Here is a 21707-nt window from a genome sequence, read left to right on the forward strand (position 1 = left end):
CATTTGTTTATGATGTAGACGATACCATCAAAACCTTATTCGTCTTCCGACATTATACACTAGGTCATTTTCTTATATTGAGAAAAGTAATGGGCCAATGACACCCGTCTGGCATACACCGAAAATTACTTTGACGCCTGAAAATTTCTCTCCAGTGATAGTCCACTCACACAACTGGTCTGATACTCCTTACGCTGGTATTTCGTTCATCAGGCAACAGTGTTGAACTGCTCGTAAGCGAGTGTAATATACCGGGTGATCAAAAAGTCAGTATAAATTTTAAAACTGAATAAATCACGGAATAATGTATATAGAGAGGTAAAAATTAACACACATGCTTGGAATGACATGGGGTTTTATTAGAACAAAAAAGAAAAAAAGTTCACAAGATGTCCAACAGATGAGCTGGACAGCAAAAGTCAGTGACTGAGCATGACACTCGTGTATAAAAGGAGCTGTAATGAGAGAGAGAATCAGGTGCGCCAGCAGTCGCAGCATGTTGACGTTGCCTGAAGAGGCGCTTTTAGTGAAGCTGTATTATCAGAATGGGGCATGTGCTAGTTCAGCGTTAAGCCGCCGGCACACGGACCGTGCTGTCGAACGTTAACGTTGAGCGTGCCAAGTTCCACGTGCTCCTGAAAGCTCAGGAACGGTGCGACTTGTGCATACGGTACGTGGGCCCCAACGTGGTATATGCTATCGCGACGCACTCCAGCGGCACTTGTGGGATGTTTCCAGTTCGTAAATCACACTGTTTACTTAACGGGCGCGTAAAATTCCCACGTTAGCTCTATTAAAACGCACATTTGGTGCATCGTTCACGAAAAGGAAAGTACCATGCCCAATAAATAAGGACACAGGCTTATAAAAGTTCCATTACAAACAGTGCGGTACTAATTTGGTTCTTGGTTATTTCATCATTCCCACAGTTTAGTAAAACCCCAAGGTCAGTCTTACATGAGCACTGTTCCTACCCAGTAGCACAATCCTTGCAATATGTGAATTACGAAGCGTAAAAGAAAAAGGAGCAAAATATCTTTATACAAGTAGCGCAAGCTGCCCTGTAGATTAAGCCAATAGAAGAAAGTCACCCCTCAAAAACTGGTTTACATAACATCAAATATAATAATATATACTTATATTAAACTAATAATAAAGTATCAGAACCCAAAAAAAACGCGAATGTTAAGAAAAAAAATATGGAAGCGTCAAGACGCGAACCGCCACCCCAATTATCACCTCAGCCCAGGACAGTGACGCTACTCATTACGCTACACGAACAACATATCACAAACCTCCAATTATTGTATATTAACTGTTGCTAAAAACCTTAATCGTAGATATGTTACTAACTGAAATTTAATTATATGAAGTTGTAGCAAGAACAATGCGTTTTGGGTGGATCTTCAGTATGTCGCTGCTTTTAAATAGCCTACTCTCATAATACGCAAGTTACAGTAATTCTTTTGCCACGAATATGAAGTTTCTCATTATTTTATTGGAACGAATCGCACAGTTAACAACCGGTTTTCCAGTGATTCTCAATTTGCTGGTGCTCAGAAACGGCATATATACATATAGGCTTGAAATGAATGCCAATATGGCGCCTCGTAACTCTGAAGGGAGACGGCGTGCGTGTGACGTAGGTGGCGTTCTGCCATCTCGTTGGTCAACGCTCAGAATCTCTGACATGCCATATATTGCTCTGCACGTTCGGAATGACTCCCGAACGTGCTATTCCACGCTATGACGTCAAAAACTGGGCGCGCTCACCGCTCAACGTTCGGATGCACGGTCCGTGTGCCAACGGCTTTACGATCCAATCGCCAAAGGAAGGAGATTAAAACGGGTAATAGACGATAGACCCCATAGTGGCCGACGGAGCACAAGGCGTAATGCTGCTGAGACAGTTCAAGAAGAAATGGAGACTGTAGCGGGTTCGTCTATGCACGGGAATGTCAGCGCTCGTGCAGTCGCGCGTCGCACCGGCAGTCCATACACTACTGTTTGGTTGACACTGAGGCGTACCCTCCGATGCTATCCGTACAAAATCCATCGGCATGATGAACTGTTACCTGGCGATTTAGTGAAGTGGAGGGCATTTGCGGTGTGGGCGTTTCAAAAGATGGCGGAAGATGACGATTGGTTGAGTAACGTGTTGTGGACCGACGAAGCTCATTTCACGCTCCGAGGGTCTGTCAACGCCCACAATTGCTGAATTTGGACTACGGAAAATCCTAGAACTGTCGTGGAAACTCCATTGCACGACGAGAAAGTCACGGTATGGGTTGGATTTACCACATCTACCGTTATTGGGCCTTTTTTCTTCGAGGAAATGCGTGATTCTGGTTTTGTAACTACTACCATGACGCGTGAGAGGTACGCCGATATGTTACAGAATCGCATCATCCCCAGCCTGGCTGATAAAAACCTGCTGGAACGTACAATGTTTATGCAGGATGGCGCTCCATCCCATATTGCTAGACGCGTGAAAGATCTCTTGCGTGCGTCGTTTGGTGATGATCGTGTGCTCAGCCGCCACTTTCGTCATGCTTGGCCTCCCAGGTCCCCAGACCTCTCAGTCCGTGGTATTATTGGCTTTGGGGTTACCTGAAGTCGCAAGTGTATCGTGATCGACCGGCATCTCTAGGGATGCTGAAAGACAACAGCCGACGCCAATGCCTCACCATAATTCCGGACATGCTTTACAGTGCTGTTCACAACATTATTCCTCGACTATAGCTATTGTTGAGGAATGGTGGTGGACATATTGAGCATTTCCTGTAAAGAACATCATCTTTGCTTTGTCTTACTTTGTTATGCTATTTATTGCTATTCTGATCAGATGAAACGCCATCTGTCGGACATTTTTTTAACTTTTATATTTTTTTGGTTGTAATAAAACCCCATGTCATTCCAAGCATGCGTATCAATTTGTACCTCTCTTTCTACATTATTCCGTGATTTATTCAGTTTTCATATTTATACTGACTTTTTGATCACTCGGTAAGTGTGTGTGTGTGTGTGTGTGTGTGTGTGTGTGTGTGTGTGTGTCTGGCGGTGGTGAGCCAGAGGAGCCGCGCGCTCGCTGCCTCACCTGATCTTGCGGAACCTCTTCTTGGAGACGGGCCGCCGGTGGCTGCCGCAGCAGTCGGCGCCCGACGGCCCGGTCACCAGCGTCGCCTCCAGTCCCTTGTCCGACGCTTTGCACTCGAACTCCACCTCCTCGTCGTCGCCCAGGCTGCGGAAGCCTGTCATCTGGATGACGCTCTGCAACAGACACAACACTGCAGTTGCAAATGAAGGACGGGAGAAATATTAGACTTTAAGGTCCGTGACCGATAATACCAAGGATTGGGCAAGGACAAGGAAGGAAATCAGGTATCAGATCTGTCTGTCTTTTTTTTTTTTTTTTTTTTTTTTGACCTATCGATCCATCCTCTAAGAAGACTTTAAAAGGATTAACGAACTGTATATATATATATATATACAAAAATGTAAAAGTGTGTTCAAAATCGTATGTCTCAAAGTTCCTGACCGATTTTGAAACAACGTTGAATTCTAATATGGACGTGTTTTTAGTTGCCCATTTCCTTAATATATGTATATTCTTAATACATGTAATATACAAATGTACGTAATATATAAAGGGAAAACATTGTTACAAAAAATCTCAAAATGTAGCTTTCCGATTTACTTCGAATTTTTACACGTTACTGTAATAAACTTTTCAACACATACATACTAATATATATTCAGATATTGTTTATTGTTATCGCAAAGTGATATTCTGTTGTACGTATTTTAATCATAAACGAAGAAGATGTAGCTACAACTTTCGTGTTTGTTAAAGTTTCACACACATTATATAAATACATACATATATATACACACATACACGCTAGTTTATTATTAAAATACTACAACGGATTCTCACTTTGTGATAACAATAAACAAGGCTCAAGGTGAGAGAGAGGAGGGAAGAGTAGTTCGACAGAGGAGTGAGAGGAAACGGACATAAGAAATGGGAAGTTGCACATGGAGACAAAGATAGGAGACAGCGAGAGAGAGAGAGAGAGAGAGAGAGAGAGAGAGAGAGAGAGAGAGAGAGAAAGCGAGGAGGAGGAGGGAGAGAAAACTGACAGAGCGAGTGGAAGGAGAAGATGGACAGAGAGGGGGAGAGATGTGGTGGTGGTGATGGTGGCGGACAGAGAGAGGGGGAGGAAATGATGGATAGGGACAGGGGGAAGGTGGAGGAAATGGACAAAGGAAAGGGGTGCGGGAGATGGACAGAGATAGAAGGAGATTAGAACGTATTTTCAATACCCATACATACTAGAAACGTATGCTATCTCTTTTATTTCTTTTCTATTTAAGCAGACTGAGCCACAACTGGTAGTACATAAAGGAATCAGAGGAACACACATGTATGCAACATCCTCCAAGAGCGTCTGAAGTGTCTTTTAAGTAATCACTATCAGTAGCAGCAACAGCATCAGTAGTAGTAGTATTCACTGAGAATCGTTACCCCAGTTACCAAGGCGTCGCCATCCTGGACGGTTACCAGTTTCTCCTAGCGCCTGCTGAAAAGGTAGACTGAACTTTTTCTTGGTTTGATCTGACCATGTTCTCGCTGCTCTCCCATGCGGTCTCGTGCCTTCGATCTTTCTTTCCATGATTATTTTTTTCTACATATTCTCCATTTCTTCTCACAATGCGGGCAAAGAAATGCATAGATATCTTTTGTAGTTGTTGACACGAGAAGGAAGGCGCCTGGAGACCCTTAAGTTGCTTAAAAATTGATAGATTATTTGCTATTTCGCCAGCATCAAAGCTTAAATGCGTGAATGAGCTAATTGTCTATGGCCTTGCAGGTACACGCTTTGAAACCGTAAAAGATAACTTAAAACACAATAAGCCGGATCTTTGTAGTACTCGCCGTTGCTCTGTCCTGCCAGATCTTGTATAGCTTCTTCATAGCCATTCACCCTGGCGTGATCAGCGTCCTCACATCTTCTGAACTTCCCGTGTGGCAGATGGTTAACTCAAGTTAGGTGAAAGAATAAAGTTCCTTTAAGCGACCTGCGAGTTGGATCTACGCTCCTCGATCAATTATCCTCAGTTCGGGCGTTCTGTGACTGATGTCTAACCCATACGATTTTATGTCAGCAACTTAGCAAGTCGATTTTCGCTGCTGATTAAAAACAGTTTCCATTGGAAATCGGGATTCTTAATATCTATTCCACCAACAGGGATGCCAGTAATCCAACCACAAAGATATTTCCTAATGAAACCTTCAGCATAGATATTGTACAGTTTGAGGGATACAATATAACACTGTCTGATACGTTTAGATGCATTTAAGAAATCTGACATACAAGAATTTGTCTTCACAGCTTCCAGGTGATTAATGTGAAGACTTCTGATCAGTGCTATCAATTGTGGTGGGACACCGAACTGTAGCGGCAACCACGGACTTTCCCAGACAGACGCTATTAAAATTATTTTTCAGTTTATTTTATAACTAGAATTAGCACAATCATTTCACAGACATTTTCTGTAGCACGCTTGAATTAAATGCACGTGTTGTCTTTCCACATCCCAGAGACCATTCTCTGTGGGATCCATCAATGAAATGCAAAAAATTCCGTTTAGCCATTTTGTGAAATCACGGAAAACCTAAATATGGATGCAGGATGTCATACACCTTTCAGCCATCTAGTTTCCAAACCTATTTTATTTGGCTACCATTTTCGGCGATTTACTGCGCCATCTCCTTGCCGCTGACCGTCGTGTAGGAAGATTCCACCTTGGTTCCGATCAAAACAGGGGCCAGCAATACTGGTATTGGTAGATTTATGCTTGCTATAGCGATACCATCATCTGCCCAGGTGGAATCTTCCTCCACGTCGGTCGGATGTTATAGTAAATGACACAGTGAGTAAGCGACAAAGTGTTGGTCGCCCACGCTTCATCACAAAACGTGGGGGACGGAAGCTTACCATCTCTGTAAAAGTGGAGATCTGTGGCAGGTCTCACGACAGAGTTCAGTGTGCAAAAAAAAAAAAAAAAAAAATACCAAGAAGGGATCATCCTTGTAGGATGGAAAGTGGTATGTGTGATGTACCCGTACAAACAAATCATAGAACTAAAAAAAAGGTTATTTATTCACTAGAAAGAGCTGAAAGAGCTTCACAAATTGAGAGTCTATAGCGCGTTGGTCAAGCTCTGGCGCTTATGCAAGCAATTATTCGCCTTGTCGGATTTCCTCCCTGAGGGATATTTTGTCAAACAGCGTCCAGTTGGCGCGTTAGGTCGTCAAAAATCCCTATCTTGTTGGAGGGTCCTGGCCATTATGCTCCAAACATTCTGATTTGGGGAGATATCTGGCGTCCTTGGTGGCCAGGGTAGATTTTGGCAAGTACGAAGACAAGCGGTAGAAACTCACGCTGTGTCCGGGCAGGCATTATCTTGCTGAAATGTAAGCCCAGGTCGGCTTGCCATGAAGGGTAACAGAACGGGGCGTAGAATATTTCGGACGTATCGCTGTACTACAACGGTGCCAAAGATGACAACCAAAGACGTCCTGCTGTGAAAATAAATCACACCCCAGACCATCACTACTGTCTCTTGGGTCGTATGGCAAGAGACAGTTAGGTTGCAGATACACTATGTGATCAAAAGTATCCGGACACATGGCTGAAAATGACTTACAAGTTCGTAGCGCCCTCCACTCTCGCAGCCACACGTTCAATCAGAGGCTGAAAGGTTTCTTGGGAATGGTAGCCCATTCTTCACGGAGTGCTGCACTGAGGAAAGGTGTCTATGTCGGTCGGTGAGGCCTGCCACGAAGTCAGCGTTCCAAAACATCCCAAAGGTGTTCTATAGCATTCAGGTAATGACTCTGCGCAGGCCAGTCCATTACACAGATGTTATTGTCGTGTAACTGATTCGCCAAAGGCCGTGCATTATGAATAGGTGCTCGATCGTGTTGAAAGATGCAATCGCCATCCCCGAATTGCTCTTCAACAGTGGGAAGCAAGAAGCTGCTTAAAACATCAATGTCAGCCTGTGATAGTGCCACGCAAAACAACATGAAAAACACGACCACGCCATAACACCACCACCTCCGAACTTTACTGTTGGCACTACACACGCTGGCAGATGACGTTCACCGGGTATTCGCCATATCCATACCCTGCTATCGGATTGCCACAATGTGTACCGTGATTCGTTACTCCACACAACGCTTTTCCACTGTTCAGTCTTCCAATATTTACGCTCCTTACACCAAGCGAGACGTCGTTTAGCATTTACTGGCGTGATTGTCTTATGAGCAGCCACAGGAACGTGAAATTCAAGTTTTCTCACTTCCCACCTAACTGTCATAGTACCTGCAGTAGATCGTGATGCAGTTTGGAATTCCTGAGTGATGGTCTGGATAGATATCTGCCTGTTACACATTACGACCCTCTTCAACTGTCGACAGTTTCTGTCAGTCAACAGACGAGGTTCGCCTGTACGCTTTTGTGCTGTACGTGTCCCTTCACATTTCCACATCACTATCACATCGGAAACAGTGGACCTAGGGATGTTTAGGAGTGTGGAAATCTCGCGTATAGACGTATGATACAAATGACACCCACTCAGCTGACCCAGTTCGAAGTCCGTGAGCTCCGCGTAGCACCCCATTCTGCTCTCTCACGGGGTCTAATGACTACTGAGGTCCCTGATATGGAGTACGTGGTAGTAGGTGGCAACACAAAGCGGTTAATATGAAAAACGTATGTTTTTGAGGGTATCCGGATACTTTTGATCACATAGTGTAGGTCTTCGCCCTGGTATCTCATAGACTGGAGTACAGTTGTCTTCAGTCCGGAGTTCCGCTTTGAATTGAGCCTCGATGACCAGCGAAGACGTGACAGGAGAGGCTACGGCAGGAGGTGACTGCGGCAACCTGAAAGTGCCGGCCGGCCGACTGACAGCAGCTGACCGACTGAAGCTCTGCTTCCGCTTCAATCCACGGTCGACTGTTTATTTCCGAACTATTTGTCTGATGTAAGACAGAAACTGGATGTAGTCACTGTCTTGAGCATCCTCTTTGGCCTCAGCATATGACCGTGACGGGTGGATCGGACTAGCAGTATGACGTACGGCGGAAGCAGAATATGGCTGCTATTAGATGCCCCCTCTGTGGCGACAATCATGACTGGCCGTGTCCTAAGGCGCTATCTGTGTGTAGAGTTGTGCCCCGTACCTGACGGCAAACACAGTACAACAATTGTCGTATCTTTGTGTCTGTTTCACTTATTGCTTTACGTTTCTTCACGTGGAAAGTCGACTACTAATCTTTAGACTATTAGGCTGGAATCATCTGAAAGTATTTCTGCGTTTCTTAATAAGTATCTAACCATAACACCTCCCTATAGGCAACTGCTTTGTCGGCAAACATCATCATAGGCGTTAGCTGACAGACTATTTCTGTATATAGCGAACGGCAGCGCTCCTAGCGCAGTTATCTTGAGGTATGTTGTATGCCACCTTCGTTTTTGAGAATACAAACATGACGCAAAGAGTTGTGCTCCCAAGGTGATCTTCACTTCAATCTCATATCTGTTCTGATACGATGAAGTTGCCTTCCGTCTTACATGCAAACATCATACTCAGCAAAATAAAATTTTGTATCTGCGCTTCCTGTCGTGGTGGCAGAGGGATGAAATTCTGGTCTCGTATTCGGGTTGACGGTAGTTAAATTCACCGTAAGACCATCCATATTTAGTCTCCGTATGTCCATCTTTTCAGAGATGGTTGCTGGTCTGGGCTGTTCGATACAGGATGTCAAATTAAACAGCTTTCAGCAGTTTAGTTTCCAACTTCTTTTATTGGCTACAAGTCTCGGCGATTGAGCACGCGACTCTAATCGCTGCTCCATCTGTAAAAGCTGACGTGGACGCGGACGTGACATCTGACCTCACGAGAGACGCCGCCAACGGCGCAAAAAACGAGCTGGTTTAAGTGATTTGCGCTCTCAGCGCTCTCCAGAGGCCGTTCTAAGCTTTATTCGGCTGGCAAAGCATACAGTTTCTTTACGAAAACGGGCGCGGGTGAAACAGTTGTCTGAACTCTACTAGAGACTGTCAAAGAAGAGCGGAGAAACTCGCGAAGAAAATTCTGGATTCGTGGATAGCTTCAACAGCGAATTGCTGGTATAAGAACATTATATAACGCTGTACAATGTTCCGAGATACATACTGGTACAAGTTATTCGCTAACGCTATTGAATTTTCACCCCACTTCCGGTTTTAAATTGAATGTAGATTAGGTACAGAGTCTAATGTCTGTCTGCACATGGATAATATCGATGTTCTCAATGTTGCATCGACTATCAACACTGTGAAATAACCCACATCATCCCATAGATTCATTCGAACGGAAATAGATTTTTTTTTCAGAGCGACTCACCATCACTGTAAAAGATTTTACCAGCCAGACACAAACATGAGGCAGTAAATAAACCCAGATCAGCTAGAGCATTGTGACCACCTACCTTTTAGCCAGTATATCCACCTTTCGCACGGTGACGCATCGTGGCTTTGAAGCAGTGAGGTCTCGATAGCTCGCTGGAGAGAGTTGGCACGGGAGTTTGAACTACTTCTACAGATATACAAGGCAGCTAATTCTCGTAAATTCCAGGGAGGGGGGCAATAAACTCTGGCGCCACGTTCACCCACATCCTAGATGTGTTCAGTCGGGTTCAGGACTGGCAAGTTGAGGGGCCAGCACATCCATTGGAACTCGCCACTGTGTTCCTCGAACCACTCCATCACACTCGTGGCCTTCTCTTTTTGAAAAATGCCACTGTCGTCGGGAAACAGTAGTGTACGTTGTCTGCAACCAGTGTACTAGCCGGCCGATGTCGCCTAGCGGTTCTAGGCGCGTCCGGAACCGCGCAACTGCTACGGCCACAGGTTTGAATACTGCCTCGGGCTTGGATGTCTGTGATGTCCTTAGGTTTAAGTAGATCTAAATCTAGGGGACTGACGATCTAAGATGTTAAGTCTCATAGTGCTCAGAGCCATTTTTGAACCAGTGTACGATACATGTGTGTACGTGTTCTGCAACCAGTGTACGATACTCCTTGGCCATCATGCAGCCTTGCAAGAGCTCCAGTGAAGCTTTGGATGCCCACCTGAATGTTCCCCAGAGCATAATGGAGCCGCCGCCAGCTCGTCTTCGTCCCGCAGTACAGGTGTCAAGGAGCTGATCCCCTGGAAGATGACGGATGCTCGTCCTCCCATCATGAAGAAGGTACCGGGATTCATCAGACCATGCAACACTCTGCCACTGGACCAACGTCCAGCGTCGATGGTCACGTGCCCATTTCGGTCGTAGTAGCCGATGTGGTGGTGTTAACATTGACAAATACATGAGTCGTCGGCTGCGCAGGCCGGTCGATAGGCGTGTTCTGTGCACTGACTGTTCACTCATACTTCTACTCTATCCAGCATTAAAGTCTGATGTTAGTTCCGCCACAGATCGCTGCCTGTCCTGTTTTTCAGTCTGCTCTGCCGACATCTGTAATGAGTGGTGGCTGTCCAACCCCATGATTTCTGGACGTGGTTTCACTATTGTGTTACCACGTGTTGAAGACTGTCACCACAGAACTCCTCGAACACCCGACAAGTCCTGCAGTTGCCGAAATGCTCACACCGAGTCTCCGAGTCATCACAATCTGTCCCCCGTCAAACTCGGACAGATCTCGAGCCTTCGCTTTCTACGCACGAACAGCACGCCCACTGATACCACACGCGCTGTACGTGTGTCCGACTAGCAGTTATTTCCCTCGCCACATGACGCTGCTACCTGGACGGATTTAATATCGATAGCAGGTCAGTGGTCATACGGTCCTGGCTGATCAGTATATATTTTACGGAAAGTTTCATAATAGCAAAAACTTCCAATCTGTATAACTTGCGTTTACTTTCAGAAATAGAGGGGCAGTCACGTTAAGATTTCTTGCCACTGGGGAAACATTGCAGCCGTTCGAAATTGCAACAAAAATTGCAGCGAATACCGTACTCATAATACAAAACATCAACTTTTGAGATAATACTTCTATTACACGAATAAGAAAGAACTAGAATCTTTTATGGAACAAAATATGAAAAAAAATTGGAAGGATGTGGACTCGGATCCGCTACCTTCATCTTTACAGCTCCCACGTCACGACGCTATCAAGTGAGCTACAATGTCTGTACATTATCTCCAAATGTTATTATGTTATACTTGATGTGCTAACTGTACCAAAACGTGGCGCTTTTGATAGATCATCATTGTGCCGTAGCACTGAAACGGTATACTTTCGTAGCACACGAGTTATAACACTAAAAAGATCAGCTATAGGAAGCTGTTATCTACATATAAGTAGTTTCCAGTCCTCTTATTAGAACAAATCGCTGCTAAAACGACGCTTTTTCGAGAGATCCTCAATTTGCTGATGCTTGTAAACGGCTTGTATTAGCTCCGCGTACCCTATGAGAAAGAAAACCCACCAAACACGATGTTTAACGCCATACAGTATAGCGGTTCGTACGTTCTGCTTGTGACTTAACACGATGTTGCATCTAATTGGCCACGTTCCTCTCCACGAGGCAAAAATTTAACTTGCCAGATTCCTCGTTTCACGCTCCGCAGTGCAGTGAACGTGGAATTCCGCGGTGTAACATCACGAACTCCTCGCCCGCGGCCGTTTTCACATTCCGTGACAGGTCGGCTTAAAGATTTAATTATTCATCAATGATAAGGATAGAACCTGAAGTAAGGAATAAAAATTTGTGCCAAGGCTTGGACTTGAACCTGGGTCTCCTGGTTACTTTTTTTTTTTTTTTTTTTATAAAACCTTTATTAAAAAAAAACAATGTTACACATTGCAAATACATACTAAGTTATACATACATGAAGTTATTTAAACAAAGCGGTTTGATCATTTCAATTGCGCTGACATTAAGGAAAGACAACAGAAGATTGTGTTACTGACTAAATCACCAGAAAGAATTAAATTAAACATAAATACTTGGGAATGGCGGAAAGGAGATATATAATAAAGTTGACTAGCCTTCCAACTACACTTTCTGGACATTAATTGAATCTAAGTATTTCAAGTGATCAGATCTATATAATCAGTCTTTCACTGCAAAAATGAACAGGGCAATGTGCCAGCCATTGAATATTACATTTATCGGATAGAATCTTATGGTTTTAACCAATCGATAAGGAAATTTCTATAAAAAACTGTCTGTTTCCAAATTTCTAGTATAAGCCAATAATGCACCTTTCATGTTTTGTGTTTGGCACTATTAGACACACAATCTCAATGTCACATAAGTTCTGTACATTAGCTTATAAATTTCAAAAAACTACTCTCTGAAGTAGAGAAAGCACACATAATAAATATACTGTAAAATCTTAAATAGTATCCTTAAGGTAACTATAATACATCACTGTCAACACAGTCTTCTTTTTTATATTAACCAATGCCCATTCTTTCAAATACAATTTTTAGCATATTACCGAACTTTTTCTTGTGATTCGAATAGCTTCTAATTTTGTGGAACTCACACAGCATGTGTACCTTGAACTCTATGATGCTATCGGATCCTAATTTGTTAAGGACGTAGTTAACAAAATTTCCCAGCAACCAGTACACAGCGTTATTTTTTGCTTCTGGGAAATAGCGTGCTTCAGGCCTGTTTATCAATGACAGCGATATATACTCAGGGGATGTTCTTGTAATCAGAGCTATTTGCTCCCGGATCCACTTCCAACTATTCATGTGACCACTGCAAGTATATCTATGAATTACTGTGTCAACTAGATGGCATTGTTGACATAAATTTGTTTCACAGAGTCCGATTGCGTGCAGTCTTTCATTGGTGCTAACTATGTTGTTAACTGTCTTGTACCATGACGTTTTTATGTTAGACGTGAGCACATTAGAACTAATGTTCTTCCAAATCTCAGTCCACTCAATGTTTGGAAACTGTCGTTCTATTTTGTTTCTTCCTTCGCTTTTCTTTCGTTCCCGCATTATGGCTCTCGATGTTAAGTGTCGGGACTGCCTGAGTTCGACACTGACATAACTAAACTCAACATAGAAAATCCTCACGTGCTGTAAGCGACTGTTGATATTCTGCACGTCAATCGGGGGAAGCAGGCTTGGAGGTTTAATGATCTCGAAAAGTTGGCTGGTTATGCTTTCTCGCGAGTCTCTTATTAAATTAACTTGCCTTTTGATAAAAAGAGCAGAGGCTTTATCCGTTATGTCAGTTAATCCTAGTCCACCATTTTTAGGATCTAAAGTGGCTACTTTAGCAGGTACTCTGAACACTTCACCTCTCCACAAAAATTTTGTGATTTTGGACATTATTCTTCTCGCTATCATTCTCGGTATTGGAAACAGCTGGGCAGTATAATAAGCCTTAGCAAGGATGCATGAGTTGATATACTGTGTTCGTTGAACTTGGTTCATATATCGAGTTAAATTCTCTACAATGGCTCCTTGCACTTTATCTGCTGCAACTTTCCAATTTAAAGCCGTCATTTTCATAGGGCATGCTGTCAGGGTGATCCCAAGTGTTTTATGTTGTCCGACTAATTTTGCCCACTCGACGTTGATATTAGCAAAACCTCTGAGATTTAACATCTTACTTTTTTTTCCGTTTGCATTGGCTCCAGATGCTCTACAGTACGAATCAATCACTGTTGCTAGCGTGGTTACCTCGTCATTATTCCTTATAATGACCCCTATATCGTCAGCATAGGCTCTTATAACTGTTTTGTTTCCTGATAATGTTAAGCCTTTTAATGTAGCATGGACGTGTCGGAGGAAAGGTTCCAGCGAAATTGCGAAGAGCGACATGGACAGAGGACTTCCTTGAGGAACACCTCGTTGTATTTGCATCGGCCTGGATTGTTGACAATTCACCGCTATTTTAGCATTTATTCCAGTTGCTATGTTCTTAATCAACTGGATAACCCTATCGTTGAAACCTATTTTCTTCAATGTCTGTAGAAGATATTCATGGTTAACTACATCGAACGCCTTATAAAAATCTAAAAACAATAAAGCACACTTTATGTTTGTTACAGAAGTTATTGCAATAATATCCCTGAATTCCGCTAGATTTTGAAAAATGGTTCTGCCTTGCGCACAGTTCTGATGTTGACTAATAATTTTATCTGTAAGGCATGAAATTCTCTTGTTTATTATTCTAGCTATTAATTTATAATCAGAATTCAGCAGTGAAATTGGACGAAAATTATTTAAATCTTTGTTTCCATTATTTTTTGGCACCAGAACAATTTTACTCTCCTTAAACTCAGCCGGAATCATTTTACCCTGAATAACCTCATTTACAATGTCCGTAATTTTCGCACCTACTATTGGCCAGTAACGGATGTAAAACTCTGCTGGCAGACCATCCGGTCCTGGGGATTTTTTTGGTGGCGAGGCGCACAGAGTCTCATACACGTCTTCTTCACTGACAACCTCGAGAAAATTTTCGTTGTCATCTTCTGTCAGCTGTGGGGCTATGATGTCAAGGAATTCTTCCAAGGAAGTATCACTACTTTGATGTACAGAATATAGCTCGCAATAATAGCGATAAATCTCGTCCATGATATCCTGCTGGGTTCTGAGAATCGTGCCGTGTTTTGTTCGAATTTCTTCAATAAAAGTCCTTCTCCCGTTTTTCGTATGCTTCACTAAATGATATAGGGAAGTAGTTTCATCTGCTGACACCGAATTTGCCTTCGATTTTATCTTCAACCCTTCCATTTGACTTCTCTTGATATTAAGTAACTTGGCTTTGACTTTTTTTATGTCTGCTATCCGAAGTGAGGAACCTGCTGAGACTTGATCATATAGATCTCTCAAAACAGAATAGTAATACTCTATAGTGCATTTCATTTCCCTTGCGCTCTGGGCACTGTATTGAATAAGAACTTTCCTCAACTTTGGCTTTGCCATTTTAACCCACCAGTCAATAGCAGTGGCATATCTACTACGGGCTCGCAGGCATATTGCCCATGTTTCTTTAATCAGATCTTCTAAATCATGATTAACTAACAAGGAAGTGTTCAAATTCCACTGATTCTTGAATCGGCGAACCGGCTGTCTTGTTAGATTTATGCAAGCTAAGACACTTGAATGGTCTGAAAAGTACGTAGGAACGGTTTCTACTTTTGTCACGGAAGTTACAAGATTTTTAGAAATATATAGTCTATCAATCCTGCTACGTGATGTTGCCGTGACATAAGTGAACTCAACAGTGGAGGGGTATTTGATTTCCCATATATCCTTTAATTCTAAACCAGTAACTAATTGTTTTAGTTCACTTGAGAAATTAAAATTAGGTAACTGATCTTTTCGATTTAAAACACAATTAAAATCACCTCCAAGTAATAACTGTCTTGGTGATTTCCTTAACAAGTATATCAGGTCATCTTTGAAGAAACGTGCCCTGTCAGCTCGATGAGAACTTCCTGAAGGGGCGTACAAGTTGATGATAGTCACATCATAGATGTTTAGTCCTATTCCCCTTCCGGATTCCAGTCGTTCCAACTCGCTTACTGTAATCCCTTCCCTCACCAAAATAGCTGTTCCAACACTTGTTTCGGGAGACACATTTATGTAACTGACAAAACCGGGAATTACCAAATCCGAAATTAGAACTTCTTGTAACAGGGCAATATCAGTCGCGGATTCGTACAAAAATTCCTTAAGGGCCGATAATTTCAAACCGGTCGTGATTTTATTTATGTTTATAGTGGTGACAGAATAAGATTGCGTCATTGCGCTGTCACTATGTAGTTGTTTTGTTGAACTAATTTAGTTTACTGTGGTTCAGGGTTCAGTTAAGCTGTAACAGTTTTCTCGGAAGGCTGAACATGGAATATCACTTCAATCAGTTTATTAGTTACTGTCCCGTTTTTTTCTACTTCTGATGTTTTCTCTTGTGCCGCAAGCAGACTGATTTCCTGGTAAACTTTCTGATTTTTCCTCCAGTGATTCGTGTACGACCGTTTCGGACTGAACATTCTTTGGGCTTGGGTCGCCCCTACTGGATTTTCCCTTCCCTTGGTTACGAGCTACATTCTCATTTGGTTGCGTCGGTATTTTACTTCGCGGCTTATCTGGAGCAGCAGCAGACGCTTTCGCAATTTCGGTTGCCGGCGCCTGCCCTGAGGTGTTGACCGTGATTTCAGTTTGGCCACCACTTCCTCGTTCTTTATTAATTTCACTCACTTTCTGATCGAGGGAAACAAATGGAGACTGCAGTTTTGCATCCTCTCCCTGAAGTTGTTTATTAACAGATAGATTCTGATCTTTGCAATCGGCTACTGCACCTGTTGTTTCTTGCAAATTAATGCTACTTACACCCCTTTCATTTTCTGGTACCGTATGTGTATTATCTTTCTGTTCATTAGTTTCCATTCGCATTTTGCCTTCAGGTTCCTCTGCCTTCTCATCGCACTGTTTTTGCTTGCGAAGTGAGGGAGTGGGACAAGACAGCTCGTCCTCTGAGCAACTATCAGTTAGCTCCAGAGGTCGTTTTTTCGGTTGCATTTCAGTTTCACGAGTAGTGGCAACGGGGTTTCCTTTTGTTGTTAACGGGGGAAATTGACTGTTATCGTGAAGGGAGACATCAGCTTGTCCCGCTGCGTAAACATCCTCAACCAGTTGTTCCGGGCTATTCTTTGGTAACAGATCATTTAAGGTAAGCTTCTGACGCTGTATCAAATTACTTTTAAGCACAACAGTTCGCCGCGGACATTCCTGTCTGAAGTGGCCGGTTTCGTTACATATATGACATGTAGCTTCCTGACCTGTATAAACAATTTGTGCCTTATACCCACAAACAGTTATGTGAGACGGAATATTCGTCTTAACGTCCATCTCTACACAGCGGACCCCGTTAAAACACTGCAGTTTAAAGCGAGGCGACCATCTTTCATTTGCAATTGATTTAACGTCTCCGTAGTTTGAAAGAGCTTCCTTAATCTTATCATTTTCAATTTCAATGGGGAGATTCAAGACACGAACGGTTTTGTAATGAATGTCCGCTCTATAGATGGAAACCTTACTTTTATAACCATTTCTATGCACAAAATCTACTTCATAGCCCCACTTTCGTAACACTTTATCAACAGTCGAAGCACTGATTAACTTGACAAAAACACAGTATTTTTCCTGATCCAGTTGCCAGGTATGAACGGTTTCAGAATTTAGACCAATTACCTGTGTAATCCAGTCATCAATTTCCAGGGATGTCGGCTGAACAGGACGGGATTCTTTGTCAAAAGCAAATACCAGAGTATTCTTCCTGAGGTTTGTAGCCATGGTTAATCCAGCGAAGCAATTTCGGTTAAACAACCGAAATTCCAAGTAGCAGCAGCAAGACCAGAAAGAGCGATCAGATCACAAGGAACAGGAACGAACACGGAGATTAACGGACAGACGGCACTCGGCGAAGCACAAGTACAGCGATGTAAACACTGAAGCGCAGCGCAACAGTTAACAGCGGCCACTCGCGAGCGCGGCTGAAACGGAACTGGTTACTAGGCAGATGCGTTATCCACTACACCACACTGGCACTGAAGCTACCCTCATTTAATTCTGTCCCTAACGCAAACTTCAGTGCACACCTGGGCCCATCTTGTGTTGGAGAGGGCACTGGATTACGGTAGTATGTGCAACTGAGTTAATGGGTAACACATTGTGATATTCGCTATTTTTGGCTTCATTAAAACAGCAAACAGTTAATACTTTCAGCCAGAAGGCAAAGAATGATTAATGTATAATAAGGCGTCGCATAGCGATGGTGGAATTTCCTAAATAATGTAATTCGTCGTCTTTGGGCGGCAATATAAACAGAAAAATATGGACAGATATGCGATCCTTCACTATTTTGTTCGCTGAAGAACAAATGAAGCCTTCAGCGCTAAAGACTTGTACTGTTTTCCGTAAGTAAAACGGACGCAGATTTGTGGCGGTCTGATGTGACTTTTTACTAAATGTATAAAAACGTGTTCCGTCTGAGTGCTGTGTAAAAAGAAGAACTGTTATAACTTATAGTGACGACGCACGGGGCACTCAAAAGGACAATGGCTATATAAAAGAGCGCTCAATGGACATGAAACGGACATAAAAATCTAAGCATAAGGTACGATATATGTTTTAGTTATAATAAATATTTGTTCTGAAAATACTGAATCATTTAGCAGTGCTCATTCCTATCATCTCCTCAGTATTATTTTCATTTTAATTATGCATTTTGCTAAGATTACTGACACGAAGATCAGCAGTCCAATGAGCGTGTTACATTGACAAAAAAAATGGTTCAAATGGCTCTGAGCACTATGGGACTCAACTGCTGAGGTCATTAGTCCCCTAGAACTTAGAACTAGTTAAGCCTAACTAACCTAAGGACATCACAAACATCCATGCCCGAGGCAGGATTCGAACCTGTGACCGTAGCGTCTTGCGGTTCCACACTGCAGCGCCTTTAACCGCACGGCCACTTCGGCCGGCGTTACATTGACAAAAAGGAAACTGTTTTACCGTCTTCTTGCATCAGCTTTAACCTAGAGCACTTCCCCGCGAAACGCAAAGGTACCGAGTTCGAGTCTCGGTCCGGCACACAGTTTAAACCTGCCAGGAAGTTTCATCAGCTTTAATATTGAATTTCCCTTTTGTGTGATGTTAACAGTTGTTTTTGCGCCCTTGAGAACTTTCAGGTCCCTTAGGAAATTGTTTTGTCAGAACAATAACTTCACGACCGGGTATGATCGTATCTACGATCATGAAGTAATTAGAAAGACGAAAATGCAATTTCTTAATCAATAGCACGCTAGCTGTCACTGCTTCAAGCCACGCACAACTGCAAGTAAAGACTATTCACATTTCATAATGCAATATTTTATAACAATGGTCAATCCATGATTCTTACGCCAATTGTGATTGATAAAACAGTAAGAGAAATCTCAAATTTCCAACTTTTCCATTGAATAACAACATTACTTTTATTTTGTTACATCAGAACATCTGCCTAATAAGCAGGAGACCAGGGTTCAAGTTCTGGCTTTGGCACAGATTTTCGTTCATTACTTCAGCTGCTATCCATATCGGACATGAAGCTGAGACTCAATACGTCTCTAGGAAAATGTAATTACATAAAATCGATAGATTCGTCTCTCTCTCTCTCTCTCTCTCTCTCTCTCTCTCTCTCTCTCTCTCTCTCTCTCTCTGTGTGTGTGTGTGTGTGTGTGTGTGTGTGTGTGTGTGTGTGGTGAGGTGAGCTTACTTCCCATGCCTCTTCAAGTGTCCGCCACGCCACCTGGCGGCATTCACCCCGGCGGTGGACAGTGGTCACAAGATTTGGGCTGGTCAGTGTGCGTTATAAATCCACCTATAGCTGGGAGAGCGGCGACCGTACCTGGTGCACGAAGACGTCCTGTCCGCCGTCGTCGGGCGTGATGAAGCCCCAGCCCTTGGCGACGTTGAACCACTTGCAGCGGCCCCGCCGCCGGCCGCGCGTCTCATCACCGCCTGGCGACGTGCCGCCGCCCACCGACCCTGCAACACAACACAACACAAGCAGATACAGTCAGCTGCTGTGCTTGATTTCGTAACATCAGTTCTGTTCTAGAACACTATACGGGAAAGCAGAATTGCTGCTAACAACTTGACAATTTTTTAGATCTTCGAATACTGTTGTAAATCAGAATGAAACGAAGCAGAGGAGATCACCAGTACGTTGTACTCGATGGTGAGTGCTCATCGGAGATGAGGCTATCATCTGGAGTGCCCCGCGGAAGTGTGGTAGGTCCGCTGTTGTTTTCTATCTACATAAATGATCTTTTGGATAGGGTGGATAGCAATGTGCGGCTGTTTGCTGATGATGCTGTGGTGTACGGGAAGGTGTCATCGATGAGTGACTGTAGGAGGATACAAGATGACGAGGTAGGATAAGCCTGTGACAGTACTGGCATAGGTGGATTGAGTAAGTCTTGCACCTGAGTCTTCCACAGGGATATGATCCCTGTGGCAACAGGTTGGGCTCAGGAATGACGTGGGGGTGGAGTAGGATGTTGTGGATGTTTGGTGGGTGACGGAACACCACTTTGGGAGAAAAAAATGGTTCAAATGGCTCTGAGCACTATGGGACTTGACATCTGTGGTCAACAGTCCCCTAGAACTACTTAAACCTAACTAACCTAAGGACATCACACACATCCATGCCCGAGGCAGGATTCGAACCTGCGACCGTAGCAGTCGCGCGGTTCCGGACTGAGCGCCTAGAACCGCTAGACCACCGCGGCCGGCCCACTTTGGGAGAGGTAGGAAGCTAACTCTAAGTATAGATAAATGTAAATTAATGCAGATGAATAGGAAAAAGAATCCTGTAACGTTTGAATTAGCAGTGTAGCGCTTGACACAGTCACGTCGATTAAATATTTGAGCGTAACATTGCAGAGCGATATGAAGTGGGACAAGCACGTAATGGCAGTTGTGGGGAAGGCGGATAGTCGTCTCCGGTTCATTGGTAGAATTTTGGGAAGGTGTGGTTCGTCTGTAAAGGAGAACGCTAATAAAACACTAATACGACCTATTCTTGAGTACTGCTCGAGCGTTTGGGATCCCTATCATGTCGGGTTGAGGGAGGACATGGAAGCAATTCAGAGGCGGGCTGCTAGATTTGTTACGGCTAGGTTTGATCATCACGCGAGTGTTATGGAAATGCTTCAGGAACTCGGGTGGGAGTATCTAGAGAAAAGAAGGCGTTCTTTTCGTGAATCGCTACTGAGGAAATTTAGGGAACCAGCATTTGAGGCTGACTGCAGTACAATTTTACTGCCGTCAACTTACATTTCGCGGAAAGACCACAAAGATGAGAGAGCTTAGGGCTCGTACAGAGGCATATGGCCAGTCATTTTTCCCTCGTTCTGTTTGGGAGTCGAACAGGGAGAGAAGATGCTAGTTGTGGTACGAGGTAACCTCCGCCACGTACCGTATGGTGGATTGCGGAGTATGTATGTAGACGTAGAAGTCGGTCTACAAGAACTGAAGACTGACTGACTGACTTCCGAAGGAACACAAGAAAAGAACGTGAAGAAAGAGGCTGTGCGCTAGACAACGCTTGTGGCAAATAGTTTCCTACAGTGGGTGTTCAATAGGTTCAAGTGTGTGTGATTTCCTAAGGGCCCAAACTGCTTAGGTCATCGGTCCCTAGACGTACACACTATTTAAACTAACTTATACTAAGAACAAGACAGTCACACACTCATGCCTGAGGGAGGACTCGAACCTCCAGCAGGAAGGGCCGCGCGGTCCGTGACATGGCGTTCAATACTTACTGCAACACATTTTTTCAGGCCACTTCGGTTGATAAAATATGGAATTTGTTTGGAACATCGAGGGATATTCCCGCATTAGAATCCATAGTTTCAAAAAGTTTCAATGGGTCGCCATGCTATACCCAGCCTTCAAAATGGTGTTTTTGTAACGGAGGTGCGTTCTAAGCAGAGAGCTACCATTGAGAGTCTTTTACTGGAAAACCAGAGAATCGCAAATATTCAGAGACGCTTGTAGAATATCTATGGAAATCTGGCAGCGGACAAATGCACGGTGAGTCGTTGAGCGAGGC

The 21707-nt window shown here is 43.5% G+C and overlaps 1 protein-coding gene across 1 annotated transcript in view; it reads right to left on the reverse strand.

Moving 5' to 3' along the window:
- LOC124712375 (protein lin-28 homolog) overlaps positions 1–21707 on the reverse strand; it is a 94744-nt gene that overhangs the window by 60167 nt on the left and 12870 nt on the right. The window contains exons 2-4 of the mRNA XM_047242671.1: positions 19497–19636; positions 3098–3270; positions 2432–2434 (exon numbers count right to left, since the gene is read on the reverse strand). Of these exons, the coding sequence (XP_047098627.1) occupies positions 2432–2434; positions 3098–3270; positions 19497–19636 (316 nt within the window). The remainder of the gene's footprint in view (positions 1–2431; positions 2435–3097; positions 3271–19496; positions 19637–21707) is intronic.

The sequence above is a fragment of the Schistocerca piceifrons genome, chromosome 8 (genome assembly GCF_021461385.2).
Source record: "Schistocerca piceifrons isolate TAMUIC-IGC-003096 chromosome 8, iqSchPice1.1, whole genome shotgun sequence".
Taxonomy (NCBI): domain Eukaryota; kingdom Metazoa; phylum Arthropoda; class Insecta; order Orthoptera; family Acrididae; genus Schistocerca; species Schistocerca piceifrons.